General features: G+C 32.0%; 3 protein-coding genes across 4 annotated transcripts; all 3 read left to right on the top strand.

Moving 5' to 3' along the window:
- Nucleotides 1-967: 967 nt before the first annotated feature.
- LOC107923248 (ethylene-responsive transcription factor ERF061) lies at nucleotides 968-2299 on the top strand. The gene has a single exon (XM_016853463.2). The coding sequence runs from the start codon at nucleotides 1351-1353 to the stop codon at nucleotides 2239-2241; it is 891 nt and encodes a 296-aa protein (XP_016708952.1). The 5' UTR covers nucleotides 968-1350; the 3' UTR covers nucleotides 2242-2299.
- Nucleotides 2300-3627: 1328 nt separating this feature from the next.
- LOC107924666 (abscisic acid receptor PYL8) lies at nucleotides 3628-7082 on the top strand. Of its 2 annotated transcripts, XM_016855209.2 has the most exons (4): nucleotides 3647-4073; nucleotides 4608-4823; nucleotides 5634-5882; nucleotides 6746-7082. In XM_016855209.2, exons 1-3 carry the CDS (start codon nucleotides 3927-3929, stop codon nucleotides 5850-5852), a joined length of 582 nt encoding a protein of 193 aa, XP_016710698.1. In that variant the 5' UTR covers nucleotides 3647-3926; the 3' UTR covers nucleotides 5853-5882; nucleotides 6746-7082. The 2 variants fall into 2 exon arrangements, with proteins under 2 accessions (XP_016710697.1, XP_016710698.1); XM_016855208.2 differs by lacking the exon at nucleotides 6746-7082 and having other exon boundaries at nucleotides 3628-4073; nucleotides 5634-6077.
- A 1815-nt stretch (nucleotides 7083-8897) lies between these two features.
- LOC107924269 (probable polygalacturonase) lies at nucleotides 8898-12629 on the top strand. Its single transcript, XM_016854629.2, has 5 exons — nucleotides 8898-9535; nucleotides 11004-11124; nucleotides 11242-11416; nucleotides 11532-11602; nucleotides 11867-12629. The coding sequence occupies exons 1-5, from the start codon at nucleotides 9203-9205 to the stop codon at nucleotides 12505-12507; spliced, it is 1341 nt and encodes a 446-aa protein (XP_016710118.1). The 5' UTR covers nucleotides 8898-9202; the 3' UTR covers nucleotides 12508-12629.
- Nucleotides 12630-22724: the final 10095 nt, after the last annotated feature.

Genomic DNA, 22724 nt, shown 5'->3' with positions numbered 1-22724 from the left:
TGATATACGTGTCACATTGCCATTTGTTTTAAAAAATAAGTAATGGTGAATTATTTGAAAGAATTAATAAAAAATTTAACTTCAGAGCTAAAATATAAATTTACGAAAGTAAAAAGACTAAAAAGGATTAGTACATAAGCTAAGTTAATTAAAAAAATATATAATTATTTTCACAACATTTTTTGAAAAATATATTATTAAATGTGTGATATTATGTCAATTTGTCGTTTTTACACAATACTCATAAAAAAAATATGCCGTTTTAGTTAATATATTTAACTATTATTATTTAAGTCAAGACTGAAATTTCAAAACCTAAAAAGTATAAAAATTAAAATAATTAAATTGAAAAATAGAGATTGAAGCCCAACTTACACATAATATAAAACTAATAAACGTAGTTTAATTTAACATATTTAACTACTAATATTTAGGTTAAGATTAAATTTTGAAATATATATGAACTAAAATTGATAATTTTAGAATAAATGGACTAAATCTATAAATTGTATATAATACAAGGGCTAATAAAATATTCAATGTAAACAAACTGATAAAAAAAAAGGGGGCCAAAATTGGATTTTTATTTCTCTTAAGGGACAGAAGGTGGTGGCGGCCATTACAGTGTAATCCAATTAACTTGATCTTAAAAGGTAGAGATAAAATAAACTTTTAATCCTTGAATTTAGTAAATTATTTTTAATTTGATATTTAAATTTTGTCTACATTAATCTTAAAAATTGATAATTTTTATGAATTTCATCCTTAAACTTAGATGTTGTTAAGGTGTGATGGCCTAGCATGAAAATTTAAAATTTTTTACACAAAATGTAAAAATACAAAAAAATAAAAATAAAATTTTTTTGGAACATTTCAAAAGAATTTAAAAAAATTAAGTGATGACATGGTAAAATCTCATAATATCACATAATTATACTTTAACAATATCGAAGTTCATGCACCAAATTGGCAAAACCTGCCCAGTTCCGAGATTAAAAGAATCAAAGACCAAAGTGGGAAAAAAGTTATAAGTTAAGGGACTAAATGTCAAAAAGATACGTTAAGACACTGACAAAGTTTCCCAACTTCGCTTTACCGTGCAGCTATAAATACACCAAGCTGGAAGCTTGGAACTAGTTTCTGGTCTCTCCTGCATAATTATTCTACAAATCTTCCCTTTGAATCTTATTTGTTCTTCATTTCTATCTTCCAAAATCAGGGTTTTTCTTTTAATTTGTGTCTATGAGATTTTAAATTCAACCCAACAGTTCTTCTTCATCCTTCAAATATTCATTTCTTCTACCTCTGTTAAAGACTGCTTCCGCTGTTTTGGTTCCCAAGAAAAAAAAAATGCAAAAAACAGATCATGTTTGTGGATTCAACGACGGTGCTAATATCGGGTCTTCGTTATCACAGCTCATATTATCAGGAGGCTCAAATACCATAGATTCAATCTTCTCTCGTTGCGCACCATCATCAACCATGGCCGGCGTTTACGAACCATTAGGCTCTTCAGTCTATCACCGGCAAAGGGACCTCCTCGAAAAATTCAGCCACGAGAAGAAAGAAAACGCTTCGTTTTCATTCAAATGTCTAAAGAATCCGATTCAAAACAGCCAAAATCATGCATCGACGTCGGAAGCGGCTAAATACTTGAGCAGCCCACAAAAGAAGAACCTTTATAGGGGAGTAAGACAAAGACGGTGGGGTAAATGGGTAGCCGAGATCAGACTTCCACAAAACAGAAAGCGTGTCTGGTTAGGCACTTACGAAACAGCTGAAACTGCCGCTTTGGCATATGATCGAGCACCTTATAAACTTAGAGGGGATTACGCGAGGTTGAATTTCCCAAATTTGAAGGACCCAAGCAAGTTTGGGTTTGTAGATTGTGCTCAGTTCAATGCCTTGAAGAACATGGTGGACGCTAAGATTCAAGCCATTTGTCAAAAGATGAAAACAGAGAGAACTAAAAAGAAGGCCAAGAAGGGCAACTTTGATTGTCCAGGATGTTCATCGTCTTCGTCGTTGTCGCCTATGGTTGTTAGCGACGATTTAAGCAAGGAGTTGATGTCGCCGACGGTGTCTGGAGATGGGTTTTTGAGAACTGAGAATTCATCGTCCTCCGTTTCGAATGATTATCCGATGATGGTGGTGGCAGAGGAACTGCCGTTCGAGGACGAGTTGCTTGCGAGAATGCCATCTTTTGATGCTGAATTGTTATGGGATTGTCTTGCTAAATAGAATTACATAGCTACCATTTGCGTTTCTCATAATGAAAAGTTATCTTTCTTTTTCTTTTTCTTTTTTTTATCGAATGCTTAAAAATAGATAAAATAGTTTTTATGAATTAAATTAAAGAGTAATTTAATTCTTATATTAAAAAAATTATTTAATTTTACAGTTAAAAATTGATAAAATTTTAATAAAAAAATTAATTTATTCTTTAATTTAATTAATTTATTTTTTTAATAAAACTGGTAAAATGTAATATTATAACTATTGTTATTAGAAATTGTAAATGGTAGGGGTGTTTTGGGATGATTTTATCTAATTTAATGTTGCCTGGTTTAGGCTTTTAGTAGTTTTTTTAAAGGTATTGTGTACCTTTGCGTTTTGTACGAAAATGCAATAAATTTAGAATATGATCATTTAATTGAGATGAGTGCGTTTTTAATATGATTATGGTGCTTCAACTTAATAAAACCGAATAGAATAGCAATAAAAATGGAATAAATAAATAATAAATATTATATTTTATGGTTGGTGGAATGAAATAGGTTAATAAAAGGTATAATATTATTTGGTCGGTAAAATTATTTAAGCGGATAGATTTAACTCATAACTTTACATTTGATATAAAATATTATTTTATTTATTATTAATTTTATAATAATTTAAACAGATTACGTGAATTAAAAATGTCAATTTTTTATTATCATAAATTGTATTTAAATGTTATTATCAGTAATAACCATTTCATTGAGCAAATCCTTTTTTTTTCTAACGTAATGAATTATTTCACTAAATTAGAGGTACTCATAGGTCGAATTAGGTCGAACCGAGATTTGATTTCAAAAATTTTTAAGTCCAGACTTGTTCTTAGGGCCAACTTGCTTAAAAAGTCTATTTTATTATTTTAAAAGTAATAAAATAATAAAAATTATATTTTTAATTATAATTAAATTTAATTTTTTCAAATATACTTTTTATCATTTTAATTGAAATCGGGTCGAGTTGGGTAGAGGTGCAAAAATCTTTGTCCAAATCTGATCAAGTCAAGTCGAACAGAATTAACCCTTCAACCATTAGACAAATCTATAAGGGAATGGATGAGAGAATAGAAGATTAATTCCTCCAACCAAACATGTTGTTAATAAATGTTACTATTTCTTTTTAAAAGAAAACTAACTTAATCTAACCTAATTAAATCAGTGTTAAACCTCAAATCAAACTCAAACTTTAAAATTAAAATTTGATCCAACTCGAGTTGAATTTCGAAGCTGGAATTTAGGTTCGAGTAAACCATTGGGCAGGATATTTTGGGCTAAAAGAATTGGCCCAATAATTAAGAGACCCAGGGGCAAAGCAAAAGCCTTTAAATACGCAGTCGTTTTTAACTTTAAGTACGTTCCTGAAAAGTACGAATAAACGATAATGCCCAAGTTTATTCTTTTGCCACTTGCTTCTTCTTTTTCCAATATTATATTAAATAATTAATAATTAATAATTCCAGGTGATGAGATGCGAAAAAAGCAGGACCTTTCGCTCTTGGACCTGCCCGATGTCGTTTCGTTTCGGACCTTTCTAGTATTCCTGTAATCCAAACCCGAACCCGCTAATTTCTCCTTCCCCGCCGTCGGCTTTTTTACCAGTTTTTTTTGCCCGTCTCTCATCCCCGCGCTAGGGTTTCTGCTAAGGTTACCTCGATGGTGACCAATAATTATATCACCATGAACGGGAACAGGTTTACTAAGGTAGAAGAAGAGTTCATCAAGAAGTACCATAAACACGACGTTAAAGAAAATCAGTGCAGCTCTTCGCTCGTTAAACACATCAAAGCTCCAGTTCATCTTGTATGTTTCTCTTTTTTTTCTTGTTAATTGCTTTCAATAATAATTACTTCTTTTAATAGAATGAATTGGATTGGTGTTAGATCCGTACATAGATCTGGAAATGGAAGTCTTTTTTGCTTAGTTCCGTATTCTTCCTTTCATTTTTCATTGCATGTTGATTGAATATATATAGGAGATCGAAATTAAAGTAGGGGTTGATTAGAATTGTGAAGTTATCACTGAACTTTAGCTATTTATAGCGTGTGATTTTAATTAGTAACTTTTGATTGAGGAGTAATTAGTAGAATTTACTTCGTAAAATTGTTGTTTTCTTGTATAATTTTGCTAAGTATTTGCTTTGTTTGAATAGAAATGGAACAGGAGATTTTCGTTAAACTTTCATTTCACTCAATTGTGGAAATGAAGTCTAAAGGTTGTGTAGTTGCAAATAAGACTACTTTGAGATTAAGTTTGAGGGTTTAATTTGTTTGATTGAAGGCAAACTTGGAACTGTTTTCTTTGTTAATGAACAATTATCGGTCTTTGATCAATCAGGTTTGGTCTTTGGTGAGGAGATTTGATGAACCCCAGAAGTACAAGCCATTTGTTAGTAGGTGTGTTCTACAAGGTGACCTTCAGATTGGAAGTGTTAGAGAAGTCAATGTTAAGTCAGGTTTGCCGGCCACAACTAGCACCGAAAGGTTAGAGTATCTAGATGATGACGAGCACATCTTGAGCATGAGGATTGTTGGAGGAGATCACAGGTTGAAGGTATGAATTTTCCATTTGATTGAAGTCTTTATACACCATATACGAAAAATTTAAATGCATGCTCATTGAGTTCCTATAATTTTTTAGTTTTTAAACATATGATCTCGACTGAGGTATAGTTATTCGTCTCAAACTAACTTCTTTCTGTCTCGTATTATTTGATATGTTTCTGTTAGATTATGTAAATACATAAATACCTAAAAATGTTGCAAGGCTTTGGATATGGTTTCCTGTACGGTGGAGTATTGAATATGCCAACTTCTGTTGCCAGTCATCGAAATAAGACTAGATCAAGTACAAATTATCAAAATCATTATTCCATCTATGAAGTCTTTTAGGGTCTTTTTTTTTAATTACGAAACTTGAAATTGGAGTTGTGAAACTAGGAGATATATATCGTACATATTGACTTGCCAAAGCTATGTCTGCTTGAATTTGGCTAGTCGCATGAATGACCTTCTTGCCTGCACTCTGTCTGGGGCAATTTATATGCGTTATGTGGCCTTATCCTCTCTACTCAATTATTTTTGTTGGCAATTTATATTGTGCTACTGGTACATTTAACCTAGACCATATCAGGTTGGAACTGCCATTGATTTCCTCGTTTTTTGCATGGAATGTAATGGATCTGGTATTATGTGCCTCCTTTTGTTTTAATAGTTGAATTTATATGAATGCTATTGTACCAATCCTGCATTGACCCCTTCTTTTCTGGGTCGAATTTTGAACTTCATAATGTAACCTAAACTTACATCATGATCTAATTTGCTGAAACTGCAAAATTATCCCTTGTGCTATGCAAATTGGCAGAACTACTCATCCATTGTTACAGTCCATCCCAAGGTCATTGATGGCAGACCAGGAACATTGGTGATCGAATCATTTGTAGTGGATGTACCAGAAGGGAACACCAAGGATGAAACATGCTACTTTGTCGAGGCATTGATAAAGTGCAACCTCAAGTCACTGGCTGATGTTTCAGAGCGTTTGGCTGTTCAGGATCGGACTGAGCCGATCGAAAGAATGTGAATAATCCAGGTCCCAATTAGCACCATCAAGGTAAATCATTGTGGGTGATAAGTAAGATACTCTTGTTATTAGATTCCCTGGTAGCAGAGTGAACTTCTCTATTGTATTTTATGCTTCTTTGTTACTAGAACATGATCTCTAGGTGTCTTCTGTTGATAGTAGCTGACAATTAAAACTCATCCGCGGCCTACGGATTTACTAAATGAAGAAACAAAATCGAAAATTTCTTGGTGGTGTTCTCTATGTTGAATAATAGGGGTGGTGAAATTGTTATTTGTTTGTCAATATGTAAACAGGGATAGAAACTGTTAATATCTTTAGTTTTTGCATGTTCCTGTTGTAGAAAAGTCAGGTCTGGTAGATAGAATGGTATGTATGTTGGTAATTGGTAAATGATATGAATTGACTTATGTAGCAAGTTATTTGTACTAATCTGAAAAGGGTCTTTTTTTTATATATATATTTCTGGTATTGTTTTTATTTTTATTTTTTTGGGTTTAGTGTAAATAAGACATTGGTGCTCGCAAGCTTTTTGAGGTCAATTTGAAAAAAATTCGAACTCTGATTTGGTAATTTTCGAGTTGAGTTCGAGCTTGAGCTATCAATGGAGTTAAATTTGAGCTTTTAGTAATTATCAACTCGAATAGCTTGTTAGTCTTATCGAACTTTTTATATTTTTATATTATTAAATTATGATATTACCTTTAATATATATTATTAACATTAAATTTAATCATCGAGCCAAGTTCGAGCTTGAGTACAAAAATTAGTAAATAAACTTAACCGAATTCGAACATGAGATTAAAAATAGATGTTTGATCGAGTTCAAGTTGACAACATTTGAGCTGGGCTCAGTTCAATTACAACTCTAAGAGAAAGAATGCTTGATGTAGGGTTCTCTCCCAGGAAGGCATTTGGAGTGTTGTAATTAAGATATAGGCAGGTTGAGCAAAATGTTAGCGTCGCCCATTAAATGCAAGGGAGGCTCCAATTCTAGGGACCGTTATCCGATAAAATGTTGGATGGTGTGTATTTCGTGAGAGCATTACTTTGTTTCCTTTAAAAAGATAAATTGTCATCCAGTTGGATCAGACCAATGTACGAATCGAAACTCTCAAAATTTCTGTCATTCTCGGGTGTTTTTTTTCACATATTTGAACTCTTAATAGTGCATTTTTGTGGAATAGATAATTGTTCTATTATTTCAATTGGTATCCGTACAATGGATTATTTGTGTGTTATATTTCAATTTTGATTATATGAAAGTGCACTTGAAGATAACAAAATATTAAAAGATCTAAAAGTATATAAAGAAGATAATTCCAAATTAAGATTTTACGATATTATCTAATTCAAATTATTTTTATTTAGTTCAGATAGCCAAAATAAATCGAATCCACTATTTGCAACGCCCCCAATAGGCAGATTAACTACAGCTAAAGCTAAAAGCTGAGAATCTAAAAGGGGGGGAAAAAAAAAGTAACGTTCTAATCAAAATCCTTCGTAGCTACGCTAAGCTTTTCTATTATTTGAGTGTCAATTTTTTATCTTTAGTTTAAAGAATATTTGGTACAGTTTAGTTTTAATATTTAAATTTTTTTTTCAATTTAAAATTTAAATTTAAATTTAATATTCAATTTAGTACTCAGATTAAATGGTATCATATGATCTTATGAATATTTGTCACTTATACTCTAATAAAGAAAATATAAATACTTAATTGAGATAAAAAAATATTAAATAACAATTTAAATATTAAAATCAAACTCAAATAATTAACAATTTGAAAAACTTAAGTATTAAAATTAAATATTAAAACTGAATTCAAGTATTAATTATTAAATTAAACAAAGTAAAGAAATATTATATTAACCATTTTCTGTATATAATGTTGAAAGCTGTGGATTACGAGTAAGGGTGGCATTGCCAGTCCAACCAACCATTCCAATAATACGCACACATACACATAAATAAATATTTATCAAGGAAAAGTAGGTAACAACAAAAGCATACAGCCCCAACTTTGATGGCTTCCTCGAAATTTGTGCTGCCCATTAGCCATGCCTTATCTTTATTATAATTTATAAAATCCTATTGGCAGATAAATAATAATTTACATAATCATAACAAAAGTATGAAATGACGTGCAAAAGAAAACGTCTGGAAGTGTACATTTCGGTACGTTAGCAACATCAACAAAACTTTTATAATGTCCACTGTTTGTCTAAAACGCCGTTTATTTCAATATTGAAAAAAAAGAAAGATTAATGTTACGGTATTAGTAGTACTACCACTTTTGCATTTTCTTCTATAAATTTTAATGATAATAAATTTAACTCTTTTACCAATTTAATTATTATTTAATTAAAATTTACTCTTTTATTTCACTAATCACATCATTTTTGACATAAACTATCTCTTTAGGGTCCGAGTCACATTATTTTTAACATAAACTATCTTTTTAGGGTTCGAGAAATATATAAGTCAATCACTCTCAACAATCATGAAATTTTAACAAAAAATAATCATTACATGGCATCTACATACCTTACAACTTAGGTGATTTCACATTACTTGCTTAAAAATATCTAGGAAAGAGACCAATTAACCTAAACATGTGCAATTGAGATCAACCTACATTAATATCTTTCACACACCACAAGGTTTCGACATGTTCTCTAATCCCTCAATCCAAACTTCATCCTAAAGCTCTTCTCCTTTCTTTTATCTCTAATTACCATTAAAATAGTATGATTATCCGTTCAAATAGGGTAAACCAGTGTCCTTATCCTCCAACTACAAAATTATTTTAGGAGGCTAAAATTAAATTGTAATTTTTACCATAACAAAAATGTAATTTCATCATTATATCATTATAAATTTTAAAAGATTAAATCAAATTTTTAGAATATTAAAATGTGATTTTATCTTTATAAATTTAAATTTTAAAAAATTTTCTAAGGCCTAAATAGAAATTTTAACTAAGATTTTATTTAATTTTATATAATTTTTTATTTTTTATAAATTCCATTTTATATTAGAACCGTGCATCGGGTACCCCCATTATTTTGTTAATTACAAAAAACCATACATTCCTCTTACTCCACTTTCAGCTTCTTCTTTTTTATTTCCTTCTCAATCTCACATTCCCTTTTTTAATCTTTAAATAATAGTACTTTAATTCTTTGTTCTTCATTTTCCCTGTTCTTCACCAACTAAAATAATCAAAACCCATTGTATCTTTCTCCTTGTTTCACTCTGCAGATCCTCCCCCGTTCATTCATTTTGTTCCTTTTCTCATTGTCACTCTCCACATCAATACTTCCCCCAAATTTTTTTTTCTAAAAACAATGTTTCGAATTCAACCGTTGGTTTCGGTTTTGCTTTGTTGCTTCACCTTTTGGTTCCACATTTCATTTGGGTACTTGATAACGTGCTCGGGGATAGTTCCGATGAGGTACCGGAACGATAAGGTATCGATAACGGATTTCGGCGGCGTCGGTGACGGAAAGACACTCAATACAAAGGCTTTCCGGGAAGCTATATACCGGATTCAACATCTGAGAAGGAGAGGTGGGACCTTGCTTTATGTGCCTCCTGGGGTGTACTTAACGGAGAGCTTTAATCTTACTAGTCATATGACTCTTTATTTGGCTAGAGGCGCCGTCATCAAAGCCACTCAGGTACTATCTCAATATCTTTTTCCATTTCTTTGCTAATATTGCTTAATTTTGCTGTATTTGTTGCTGAAAACTCTGCAATTTGAAGTTAGAATTATGGGTGAATTCTGTACTGTTTGGTTGAAGTTTTATCATTGGTTTATAATAATTCCATTCTGCTATTTGTTTTTGGATAATGCAAGTTTTAGGCTACGAGCTTAGCAACTTTTTAAAGCTTGGTCAAATTTTTTTAATTTTAATTCATGTAATAACACCAAACTAAGGTTATGCCAAATCATTGCTTCAATTTAATCACACAAATGAAAATCGAAAAATTTGTCAACTTCTAAAAATAAGGTGGACGAGGATTAAGTTGAAAAAATTACGATATTTTGAGATTAACTGTTGTTTTACCCTTTTATATTTTTTTCATATTTTAGGTTTTGGGACTTATTTTAAAATTTTAAATTGCCTAAAATATTACTTACATATTAAAAAGAATCAATCACAGGTTAGATAAATATGGAGAAAACATTCAATATCCAATACTAAATAGGATAGAAGTAAGACATCATAATCTTGTAAAAAGATAATTAAAATTGTTGATGGAAGTTTAATTCAATTGATATATGTATTATTATTAATATAGGATGATATGAGTTTGAATATATTATAATAAGAAGGTTGTAGATATGTAAATTTTAATGAGACATGTTGTATTGGCTCAGCCAGGGTGGTGGTGTTGAAATTCCGGGGTAAAGATTTCTCTGTTTGAACCATGGGGGTCCATGCATTTTAAAGAAGACAGATAATAATTAATTAATGAGAAATAAAACATTGTGGGTCTCCGTAGTACGGTGGCATGTGCATGCCACTGAGACCAGACGGATAGATAGCTGGCAACCATTGTTGTAGTTGCTGTCCAACTTAGTGCTCTATCTAGATCAATATAATGCTGTCACTCTTGTTACAGTGTTAAAAAAGATTCTTAATTAAAGTGGACGATGTTCATATGTTTCTCTTCTTGAAAGATCGTATCTTTATATCGGTATTTGAAAATGTTTAGTATACGAGCATCGGGGACGTAGGTAATTCATGGATGTTCATGTTGTTATTATGTTGTGATGAGGTAAAGTATCAAAGTTTAATTACATTTTATGCTTGTTATTTTAAAATGAGTAAAGTAGTATCTATAGATTAGCTTAAAGAGTAAATTAAAATTTTATTTATTTTTACTATTAAAATTTGACCGAACTGATAGAATAAGTACAACATGTGTATTTCATGAGTTTTTTAATAAAAAGATCAGTTTGCATTTTAATCTAATATACAAAAATAAATTTATTTAATTTTTGAATAGATAAAACAAAATGTAATTTAACTTTTAGTATAAAAACTTTCATAGTATTTTTACTGTTGTGATAATCTTAAGCTAAGTTGAAATCCAGTAGCGACATATGATTTTGTTGGGATCTTATGGTTCTTACGTTAGGACACATGGAAATGGCCATTGGTTGCTCCTTTACCATCTTATGGAAGGGGAAGGGAACGCCCTGGAGGAAGATACATGAGCTTCATTCATGGAGATGGATTACGAGATGTGGTGATCAGCGGTACGTCTGCGAATAATCGCTCTGATAGCCTGAAGCATTATACGATTAATCGTCTCGAATCACTTTAATGATCTGATAAAACAACATGATTTATTTGTCATGGATCTTCTTCAACAGGTGAGAATGGCACAATTGATGGTCAAGGGGGTATCTGGTGGAACATGTGGAGACAAGGAAATCTCCAGTTTACAAGACCAAATCTTGTTGAATTTATGAATTCCAGAGGCATTATTATTTCCAATGTGATTTTTAAAAATTCACCTTTTTGGAACATTCACCCTGTTTATTGCAGGTAATGCGATAATATGGAACATTCAGATTGTTGCAACTTTGTTAGCTGTTGTGTTTTAATCCCTTGTAAGAATTTCAAGTTTAGAACCATAACTTGTGGAGTGGTTTTTTTCCAGCAATGTTGTTATTCGATATGTTACCATCCTGGCTCCGACCGACTCCCCGAACACCGATGGGATCGATCCAGGTAAGAACCGAAAGCAATTTTACTCGTTGCATTCATCTTGCTTAGGGTTTCATTTTTACTCACAAGCAAGCACTAGAGCAGGCTTGTTTATGTTCAAGTTCATGCCATTGTGCAACATTCAAACACCTAGAGGAAAAACTGAAACAATAGGGATAGGTTCTTCCTCAGTTCAGTTTCGGGTTCGAAACTTTATTGAAATCTAGGTACCGTAACTTCTTGAAATCTTTCAATCATTAACTTTGTTTGCTATCATGATTTGCACAGATTCAAGCTCCAATGTTTGCATAGAAGACTCGTTCATTTCAACCGGAGATGATCTTGTTGCCGTAAAAAGTGGATGGGACGAATACGGGATTGGTTACGGACGTCCCAGCTCTCACATCACCATCCGACGAGTAACAGGGTCATCCCCATTTGCCGGTATCGCAGTGGGTAGCGAAACCTCTGGTGGAGTGGAGCACGTCTTGGCCGAGAACATAGTTATTTACAACTCCGGCATCGGTGTTAACATCAAGACCAACATTGGCAGGGGAGGGTTCATAAAGAACATCACAGTATCTCAAGTGTTCATGGAGAACGTAAGAACCGGTATCAAAATCGCAGGCGACACCGGCGATCACCCCGATAACCGGTTCAATCCGAACGCTCTCCCATATGTAAAGGGCGTTACGTTGAAGAACATTTGGGGTGTTAAAGTACAGAAAGCGGGTTCAATACAAGGCCTGAAAAACGCCCCTTTCACCAACATCTGTCTTTCGAAGATTAACCTCCACGGCATGACCGGACCGAGATCTCCTCCGTGGAAGTGCTCCGATGTAAGTGGAGCTGCAATCGAGGTAAGCCCATCGCCATGTGCTCAACTCAGCAGCCCACAACAGAGTGGTTCATGCGCCAACCATTTCTAAGGATTCATCCATATATAAATATAGTTTTCTACTGCGTTTTCAACCCCTTAAACAACAATATTTCTGAATTTTAAGCCTCTATTATTCTTTAATTTTCATATAAAAGTAGTTCTTTTCCCAAACATATGCGACAATAAAGTACAGCAAAATACCCTAAAAAGCTTATATTATATGAATAGGCATGATTAATATTTAATCACGTGTTAATTATCCTCAAAAATGGATAAAAAATTTGGTTAATCTCTTCAAGGAGCCACCCACGTGCTCTTCTACTTTACCACTTTTGTCCTCTCCGTTATGGCGGCGGTGGTGATGGTGGCGGCGGTGTTGATGGTGATAGTGGTGGTGGTGGTGCTGATGCTGATGCTGATCGTCACCAAGATAATGTACGTGGACGTGGTGATGAGTCTTCATGAAATCTACTGGCACCTTGGACTCGGCAACGCCACCGGGAAACTCGGACCAACTCGGCTGGACCTGGCGAACGGAGCGGCGTAACTCCGGTTCAAAACGTGTTCTCTCGTCGGACAGTATCATATCATCGCCGTATGAAATATAGCGCTTCTTGTGGAACCGTGAGTTCAAAGGCTGGAACCTTTGGTGGTACCGTGAGAAGTACCGGTTAACGGGACGAAAACTGGTACTCTCCCAAGGAACGGAGACTACGTCGGAGTCGGTTTCCGGGACACCACCGGGCTTGAAATCAACTAATTTGGCGGCGGGTTCGGACCCGGGTCTATCTCCAGAGAGAAGGATGGTGATTGTTGTGGTTCTCGGGTCGGAATCGGGTAAATTCGAGACAGTATCTTGGGCGGTGGAGCCAAGTTCCGGTTCAACTATCAAAAAACGGGCGTGAGACAAGGTGAACACAAAGAAAACAACCATTAACAAAACAGTAAATGGAGCCATTTTTCTTTTCTTATGAAATATATTTAAAAAAGAAACAGTGATGGTGTGTTTTTTTCTTTTAAATAGATAAAAAGTGGAGGTATTTGATTAAAAACGAAATGGAGGGATTATTTATATAAAGGACCCGGTTCGGGAGTCGGGCTCGGGGCTGGTAGTTTTGACCGGATAAGGTGATGCACTTGCCACGGCCTTCATTTCCAATTATTCTGAAAAAAGATTCACCAAAATCTTTTCTTTTTTTTCAATGATCCAGTATTTAAATTTTTTTGTCGTATTTTTTGGTATTTTGAGTAAAATGGAATGAAAATGATTGTTCAATTATCAAAATAAATAAAAAAGTAAAAGTACCAAATTTTTTAAAAAGGGTAGAGTTCAAAAGTCAAATCATGATTTCGATTGTTTAATATAATATTTATACTTAACTTTGCCATTTTTTTTTAATTTGGTATATAATTTTTTCTGTATTTGAATTTGATCCCTTAATTTGATAAGTTATGGCGCAAGTTATCTCAATATATTAAATTGTATTATTTTTCATGTAAAGAAACTTTGGTTTAAAAAAATTCAATGAAAATACAAGATTTGTTTTAATTTAATCCTCTTCTCATTTTTCTCATTGAAATTTTTTAATCCAAAGCTTCATCTCATGAATTTTCTTTTTATTAACCAAAAATTATAAAATGGGTATGGATTGGAAACATATAACAAAATAAAGATAATTAGATCCACTCCAGATAAGACACAATTTCCTTTCCAAAATATTGAGATCTTTTCTTGGATACTTAAGAAAACCCAAGAGGATGGAAGCTTTGGGTAGAGAAAGGTTTGTCTTTTTGGTAACTTTTCTAAAGAATTTTTTGGAAAAGATTAGAATAAATTAATATTAAATTAAAATTAATTAACAATTTAAAAATACTGAATTTTACGTATTTTCTTTTGTCTGGAATTATAATATGTACATTTATCACATGTTAATCATATATTACGGTAATTTGTATTGCGTTTGTCAATTTAAGGTACTGCATTTAACAAAATATCAAATTAGGAAAAACAAAATGTTAAATTTGTATAGCAAATGTTTAATTATTTGTTTTTTATTTTTTAGATGCTACTATTTATAGTGCTAATTAAATTTAGTTTTAATTCATATATATATATTAAAGGGGAATTCATTAATTTATTTTATGAATAGAATCATACTATTTGAGAAAAAAAAACAACTGTTATAACAGTGAATGACAAGTTCATCAACACAACAAAAGTTCTAGCATAAGCAATATAAATGCAGCCATTAATATATAGGCATAGAGAAAAGTGAGATTCCTCTTGCATTAGGTTACATCACCCTTTGAATCTACCTTCTCATATCGGCCAACTTCATTTCGTAAAGAAATTCTATCAACTTATTCAATACGTTCGAGATTTGTTGAATACAATTCTTTTTAAGTATTGGAATGTTTAGGCAAACATGAAAATGGGAATAAATGAAGAATCAGTCAAAGAATGAGTTCCTTGATGGCAATATCCATTTTACAGGTTTCTTTGCTTCTGCTTCGTTGATTATTGTTGATGAGAATCAAAGTGCTTGCCCACCAACCAAATGCATGCAATCATGTTGAAGCATATTATCGGAAGAGAATGTTAAATTTTATTATTCTTTTAACATTTAGAAATTATGTAATGGAGAATAATACATAAATCATCCCGCTATCTTAAGCTATTAAGGAAGTGAGATTCTATTGGAAAAATTCAATGGTGAAATTAAACATTTTCAAATGATAATGGTTTAGCTGAGATTGATTTTTGACAGAAAATAATGTCATCTTATAGTATTGAATTGAATATTAAAGATAATTCGTAATATTTTTGTTTTTAAAAATCAAAATCAAAATCAAAATGAAATGAAATTGAATGTTGATTTTAGATTAATTTTTAGTGTATAATCAAAATTTTTTAAGTTAAGAGTTAGAGATTGGATTTCGTCTCATTTATTTAAAAAAAGGTATATTATTAGAAATTTTTTATTTATTTTTATTATTAAAAATTGAGGTGATTAAAAGAATAATCGAAAAATTACATGTAATGTGTCACATGTACCTTGTTCTAACGTACATATATATATATACATATATATTAAATTTTAACAAGATGAATGAATCAAGTTCTTAATAGAATAAATTATTTTACTCTTTGATTTGATATATAGGAAGTAATTTGTTCTAAATTAACTAATATTTTGGGGTTGATTTACCCATTGTGTTGAGAAAAAATGAAATTTGACTAAGGCTCCGTTTGTTTGCTAATAAAATATTTTCCGGAAAATATTTTCTAAAAAATAATTTACATTTCTGGAAATGATTTAATTTTCTGGTATTTAAATGAATCTGTGTAAAATATTTTCTGTTTGGCAGATTTCCTAAAAATATTTCATAAAAGCTATTTTAAATTATAGTTTTCTACATCAAATTATCTATGTGAACATATTAAGAGTTTCAAAACATACAACAATGTTTTCATTTCAACAGCTTCTTCGACTTATTTGACCAACCATTAGTATTAGCTTATCTTAAGAAACCAACATGACATTAGCCTTGAAATACAAAACAGTGCATTATCACTAAAATGCTCAAGAGTCTCCTTATCCATGCCTCTTTTATCCAACAAAGCCTAGATCCAGCTCATGCACACCAAAAGACAAGATGGTAAACACAAAACACAGATCTAAGGATACAAATATACTCATCCATTATATCATGGGTCTTATGGATAGAACAACATAGACTAGTAATAAATTACATATATTATGGAATGTCAAATTGCATCAGATGAGTTAAATATAACCATGGATACTTATAATGGCATATTTCTAAGACATCAAAAAGTACACTTCAAAAAATGTTTATTTGTGTTAGTAAGGAAATTGTTATTACAAGCAGTATAACTTTCCCAAATAAGGTAGATTATTATTACAAGACATCAAAAAGTACACTTCAAAAAATGTTTATAAATTGTTATTACAAGCAGTACACTTCAGAAATTGTTATTTCTAATTGTTGTTTTTCATTTAAGCTAACATCAGAAACATTCGTTTGGGAGGTAGATGCTGCCTCCTTGGCTTTCTCGACTATTTTTTTTTACGGAATTCCTCCAGCTGCAAGAAAGGAGTGATCGATTGTAACAGTACTTGGTAAGCATACTCTAAATAATTATTTATTCATTTGCAAAAACCCATTTATGTAATAAAATCTAACTGAAAACTTTTATTATAAGCATAAATACAGAGTAAAATTTATACAAAATCCAATCAACCAAATGGACGGTTTAGGAGGATATTAACTTTTCAAACTATGTAAAAGGCACAACATTCAAAGACAAAACATAGAAATCTAGAATGGGATTTCTTTTTGTTTACCAGCTCTAGTTAGTAGAACATTAATGACTACTGAAAAAATCAGAAGAAGAGTTCTAAACAACCAGAACAGATTCAACACATCACAAAATAGAAGTAGAAATAAGACACTTCACTCAGGCACAAATGCATATAGGCAACCTTAAATTGCAATGTTATCGTTATGCAACTTAAATACACTCTTCATCTGAAATCATTGTTATTAGATTGTCAAATGCAATGAAGCTTTTCCAGCTTGAATACAAACAAAAGCACGTAATGACAAAAGTGAACTCTCAAATCCAATTGTATGAATGGGATCATACAATTCGGGAAAAAAAACAACTGTTATAATAGTGAAGGACAAGTTCATCAACACAACAAAAGTCCCAGCCTAAGCATCAATAAAATATTATGACACATTTAGAATTGGTTCTATAACAAAGTCATTCTTAAGATCACTTGCAAAAGTAATACTAAAAAAGTGCTATAAAAGTAGATAAAAACTTTTAAAAGTGAAATTTATTAAACAATGGAAAAAAACAAAAAAAAAACATATAAGACTTAAAAAAACACGGGTACAAATCAACTTGTGAAATCATTTGTTATTTTGAAATATTCTTAAAATAAAAATATATTAAAAAGTTGACGAGGAACCACTCACTTTTTAAGAGAATGGTCGGTAGAGTTTCAGCGACAATAGATATCGTCATATGTCCATCACAACTTATGAAGAAATCAAAGATATTCATAAAATAGATATACAAACCGAAATGAGAAAAAACATGTGAAATAAATGAGAAGAATAAAGATAAAATCAGCTGGTAAGAGGGAGAAAAAGGTGGACACTAAATAGCTCAAAAATTGACACCAGGGCAAAAGAAAAAGAAAAAGAGAGAAAGAAGCAAATGGCTTGAGAAAGAAAATAGAAAATTTTAATGTAAAATGATAAAAAATATTAAATAATAATTATCAATTAAGTATTGTAGAGTCCTTTAAAATGCTATAAATTCAAGTATTAATTATTATTGGATGTTTGGAGGGGAGGATCTAAAATGGACATGAGAAAATATTAAAAGAAAAAAAAGAGAGAGAGAGAGAGCAAAATACCATACATAAAAGAAAAATACAGAAAATACCCCTACCACCTAATGGCCATAAAATCCAGAAAAAGAACATAGATTTCAAGAATGGGCATGATTAATCACGTGTTAATATCCTCAAATGTAGCTAACAAGCTTGCTTCTTTGCCTCTTTTGTCTTCCCCTCCGTGGTGGCCGTGATGGTGATGGTGATGGTGGTGCTGATCGTCCCCAAGATAATGAACGTGGACGCGGTGATGAGTCTTCATGAAATGTACAGGCTCCTTTGACTCGGCACTGCCACCGGGAAACTCGGCCCATCTCGCCTGGACCTGGCGAACGGACCGGCGTAACTCCGGTTCAACTGTCAAAAAGCGGGCCTGAGACAAGGTGAACACAAGGAAAAGAACCATTAACATAACAGTAAATGGAGTCATTTTTTTCTTATGAAGATTTAAAAAAAAAAAGTGGAGGGATTTGATTAAAGAAAAAGAAACGGGGGATTATTTATATAAAGGATTGAGTTATGGAGTCGGGTTGGGGGCAGTACTGGTGGTTTTGACAGGGCAAGGAGCTGTGCTGGTTACAGGCCTTATTTTGGAGAAAAAAAAGACCAAAAACAAGCTTTTCTTTCAACGTATTTTGGTTTTTGAAGGGAATATGGCCCATTGGCACCTGTGTGTTGAGAATTGGAAGCATAATTCAGAAGCCAAATAATACTAATTATTAATATATTACAATGTGACAAAATGCATAAATACAAAAATACAAATAATGGTTAAATTTAATTCCACATGACAATCCGTTTGCATTTGAATAGCCAATTTTCCTTTCACTAAAAAAAAACTTTCTTGACTTTTCATTTTCCATTTTATTATATGAGATCTGACTAATTTAGTTGGGAATTTATTATAGCGAGAGATATCACACATGGGCAACTTGGGCTTATCCAAGCTGTCCGTACCTAATACATGCTTCCATTTACTTTCAAATTTGAAAATTTGCTTGAGAAATAAAAAGATTTAAATAAAAATATAAATTTTAAAAAAATTTAGATAAAATATAAAACTTATTTTTTAAACAGGCTGAGTCTTAGGAAAAATTCTTTTGGCATGAGCTCGACCTGACCTAAATCACATGATTTTTTTATTTTTAATTTGTTAGTAAATATTTATTTTAATATTTTTAGTGTATTTGATGTATTATATTTTTAAAATTTTTTTTATATAAATAAATCATCTAAAAAATTTATTACGATTGAGTTGGCTTGAATAAAATTTTATACCTATTTTTTTAAGTCGGGTCAAACTTAAACCTAAAACTTAATTTAAAATTTTACATCGACCCAATTCAAATCTGAATCAACTTGACCCAAGAACGAGTTTAGTCCCATTTATCGCATTTTTACATACAAATTGAATGGATTTAAAAATTATCAAAAAATTATTGAAGAATAAACGAAATTTTGAGTTGTATGATGGAAATAAATTTGGTTAATAATATGTAGGAGATGAATGATTATAAGATTCATTTGAACTACTCCCATTTATTGGTCTTTATCAAATATCAAGCCCCGTCTTCCTCCGGTCGCCTTATAAGGAACTCAATGCACAAAGCTTTAAATATTGGTCAGAAAAAAAGTAAGATAGCAGACTTGCTAAAACATAAATTTAAATATTATTAGAAAAAATAATTATAAATATTTAAAAGGAAGTTGAATTGTTAAAAAATAAATTTAAAATGTGTTTAGTTTACGAAAAATAATATTTTCTTGCCAGAAAGATCAAACTTGGGCTAACAAATTTAGGGTGTAATAGTTTTCATTATTTAGAGTTTAATCAGCAGTAGTGAAAAGTTAACTGTTCGTTTTGCACCTTTATTGTCTTATATTTATTTTCATTTCTAAAACTCATAGTTTTGTTTGGAAGTTTAGTGGTTGTTTTTGGTTAGTAACACATGTTTCATTTACTTCAACATATTTATGTTGTTGTTTTAAGCCTCTACAAGTTTTTCATATTTTTGCTCAAATGGAATTAATTAATATACTTCAAAAAATCTGAATTAAAATCATGCAAAGTCAGGCGGCAAGAGAGAGTGGCTTAGGGAGGGAACGTTGGCGACATGGCGGTGGATAGAGAAGAAGAGGCACCGGTACCTTTAAGGATAAGCTTATTACAATTGAGAGCCAATGGGAAGTGAGAGTGCAGTATACACCACGTCTGGATAACATGGCTGCGGATCATATGGCGTCGGTGAGTGCAGAGGAACCCGTGGGATTGCTAGTATTCGACACACCGCCCGGCTCGGTGCTGGTACTTTTACTCAAAGATAGGAAGACTGTTTCTTTTTCCAATCCAAAAAAAAAAAAAAACCAAGTCTTTATAAGAAGTAATTGGGGTTATCAAGTTGAATATCTTAAGGTATTTTAGACATTGCTCCTTTCCTATAAGAATTTAAGTAATAGCAATTATAATATCATTTGAATACGACAATATAAGATTTGTTTTCTAAGTATGCGTTAAGCCAAATACCCAATAAATCAGAATCAACGAGAATTTCCATGGATTCTTTCCTAGAATAATATGAACCTCAAGAAAACACGCCAAATCAGACCCACAAATCCCGGAAGAAACCACATTTTGTTTTCCCTTTTGGATAATTTTATTAAAATTTTATATTTGATGTATTGAAAGTGTATAATTATTTGCATAATCACTAATTAGCCTAGTGAGTTGCCTCGCTTTTCCTTTGAATTGAAGAAAAATGTACGATTGCCATCAACTCAGCCTTATTGCAGTCACGTATTGTTCATCTTGCGCCACACAAAGAATACTCGCAAGGTCTTTCGCATAACCGAAAAGAGATTTTAAAGAAGATGGTGAACAAAACAGGCCAAGGTTCATCACTAAACGATGACCGCCGAGTAAGAGGTCCTTGTCCAAATCAGTGCTACGGGCCAACACTGTCTTTAAAGGAAATTTTAAGGATGCCCGTCGGTCTGATGATGGGAAACAACAACAACAACATGGGGTTGACAGAAAAATTGGTGTTATCAGATGGTAGAGTTTGCGCTCTAAAAAGGTTTCAGAATGTCAGAATGATGGAGCGTGAGTTCGGCAGGAGAGTCGAGAGATTGGCTATTACCCTACGAAAAATTTTACTTTTCGAAAGTTGTGGATTTAGTTTCTGTATTTTAATTTGATTAATTTTAATCTTTATAACATTAACAACTAAATTTATTTGATTAAATTTAATTATTAGTCTGTAACATGTGTATAGTTGTAGATTTAATTCATACTCTCTAATTGAATCATTTTAAGTTTTTATACTTTTCGAATTTTGAAATTTAAATTTTGACACAAAATAACAGTTATTAATCCATTGGTTAAATTTTTAATGAGTAATATATTAGAATAACAAGCTGACACATATGGTAATACGCTTGTCACATCACATTGAATAAATTTAATAATTATCATTTGGTGATGATTGAAATTTTAAAATTTGAAAAGTATATGGACTAAAAATAACCAAATTAAAATATAAGGATTAAATCTATAACTTTTCCAAAATACAAAGGCTAGTAACAAATTTTGACCAAAGATTAAGTTTTTAAGAATATTCATACAATATTTCTTTTGACTAAGCAAGGTGGGAGGCGTGGCCAAACTACCTTAAATTGGAACCAACGTCTGCGAAAAATTATTTGCATTGCACGAGCAATCGATTTCATCCATGCACAGCTCTCTCCGAATGATCAAAACAACATGAGAATGAACGTTCGTGGAAACATAAAATCCTCCAACACCATCGTAAACACCGACTTCACGGCTCGGTTATCAGATTACGGCTTCCTCCAGCTGACCGATCATTGCACGGAAGGTTCTGATCATCAAGATCATGTGAGCCAAAAATTTGACATATTCAATTTCGGGCTTGTTGTACTCGAAGTAGTAACGGGAGTGAGTAAGCCAGGTCATTTAATGCTTATACGTGCCGCCAAGGTAATGATAAGACAAAGTAAAATTATGTTTTTTGAATTTGATGCCCGAGGAATAGATCGGAAGCAAGCTTTGATGGTGTTGACATTGCTTTGTCTTGTACGAATATGTTGCCGGAGGACAGGCCTGCAATCGGGCAAATCTTGATGAATCTTAGTGATGTCCTATGAGATAAGTTGTTTGTTTGTGTTAAAAAGACAACAAAGGTTGGTTTCGATATTGGCCCGAAGTTCTTTCTATCGCATTAGATAACTTTTGATGGTTAATATAATCAATTATTTTTAAATAATTAAATTTAATATTTCTTTTTTAATAAAATGTAATAACAGAATAAGCTCGAATAATAACATAACTAACGTAATTTGAATTTAAATTATAGTGGAGATGATAAATATTTTTACTATGTCACTGTTAAATTCAACCATTTTGATAAGATAATATCACACAATAAAAATTTATTAGTTCATTGCATCTATAATTCAATGATGAAAGAGAAATGCGGATTTCGCCTATTGGCCATTGCCTAACATTTGTATTGGAAGAATCGGAATCTGTACGGTCAAACAAAGTTAAAAAAGGTTCCCCAAGTGTGGGTTTTGCGTAGAGTTTGCGGGTGACATAAGATTGGAGGAGCACGTGACTGACAGCTGTCTGTCTGAAAGTTAAAAACCAAACCCGTAGCTGCCAATTAAGTTCTCACACGTCTACCATGTCTCTTAACAATATCATAGGGAGCCTCAGAAAAAGAATCAGTCCCCTCTTCCTCTTCCCATCATCCTCTGATAAACTGACACGTGGATAAGAATTTGTGGGACCCACATCCATATTACTGTCACT

This window comes from Gossypium hirsutum, chromosome A11, assembly GCF_007990345.1.
Source record: "Gossypium hirsutum isolate 1008001.06 chromosome A11, Gossypium_hirsutum_v2.1, whole genome shotgun sequence".
Lineage (NCBI taxonomy): Eukaryota > Viridiplantae > Streptophyta > Magnoliopsida > Malvales > Malvaceae > Gossypium > Gossypium hirsutum.
The sequence above is the reverse complement of the archived record's forward strand: the minus strand, read 5'-3'. Positions and strand labels throughout refer to the sequence as shown.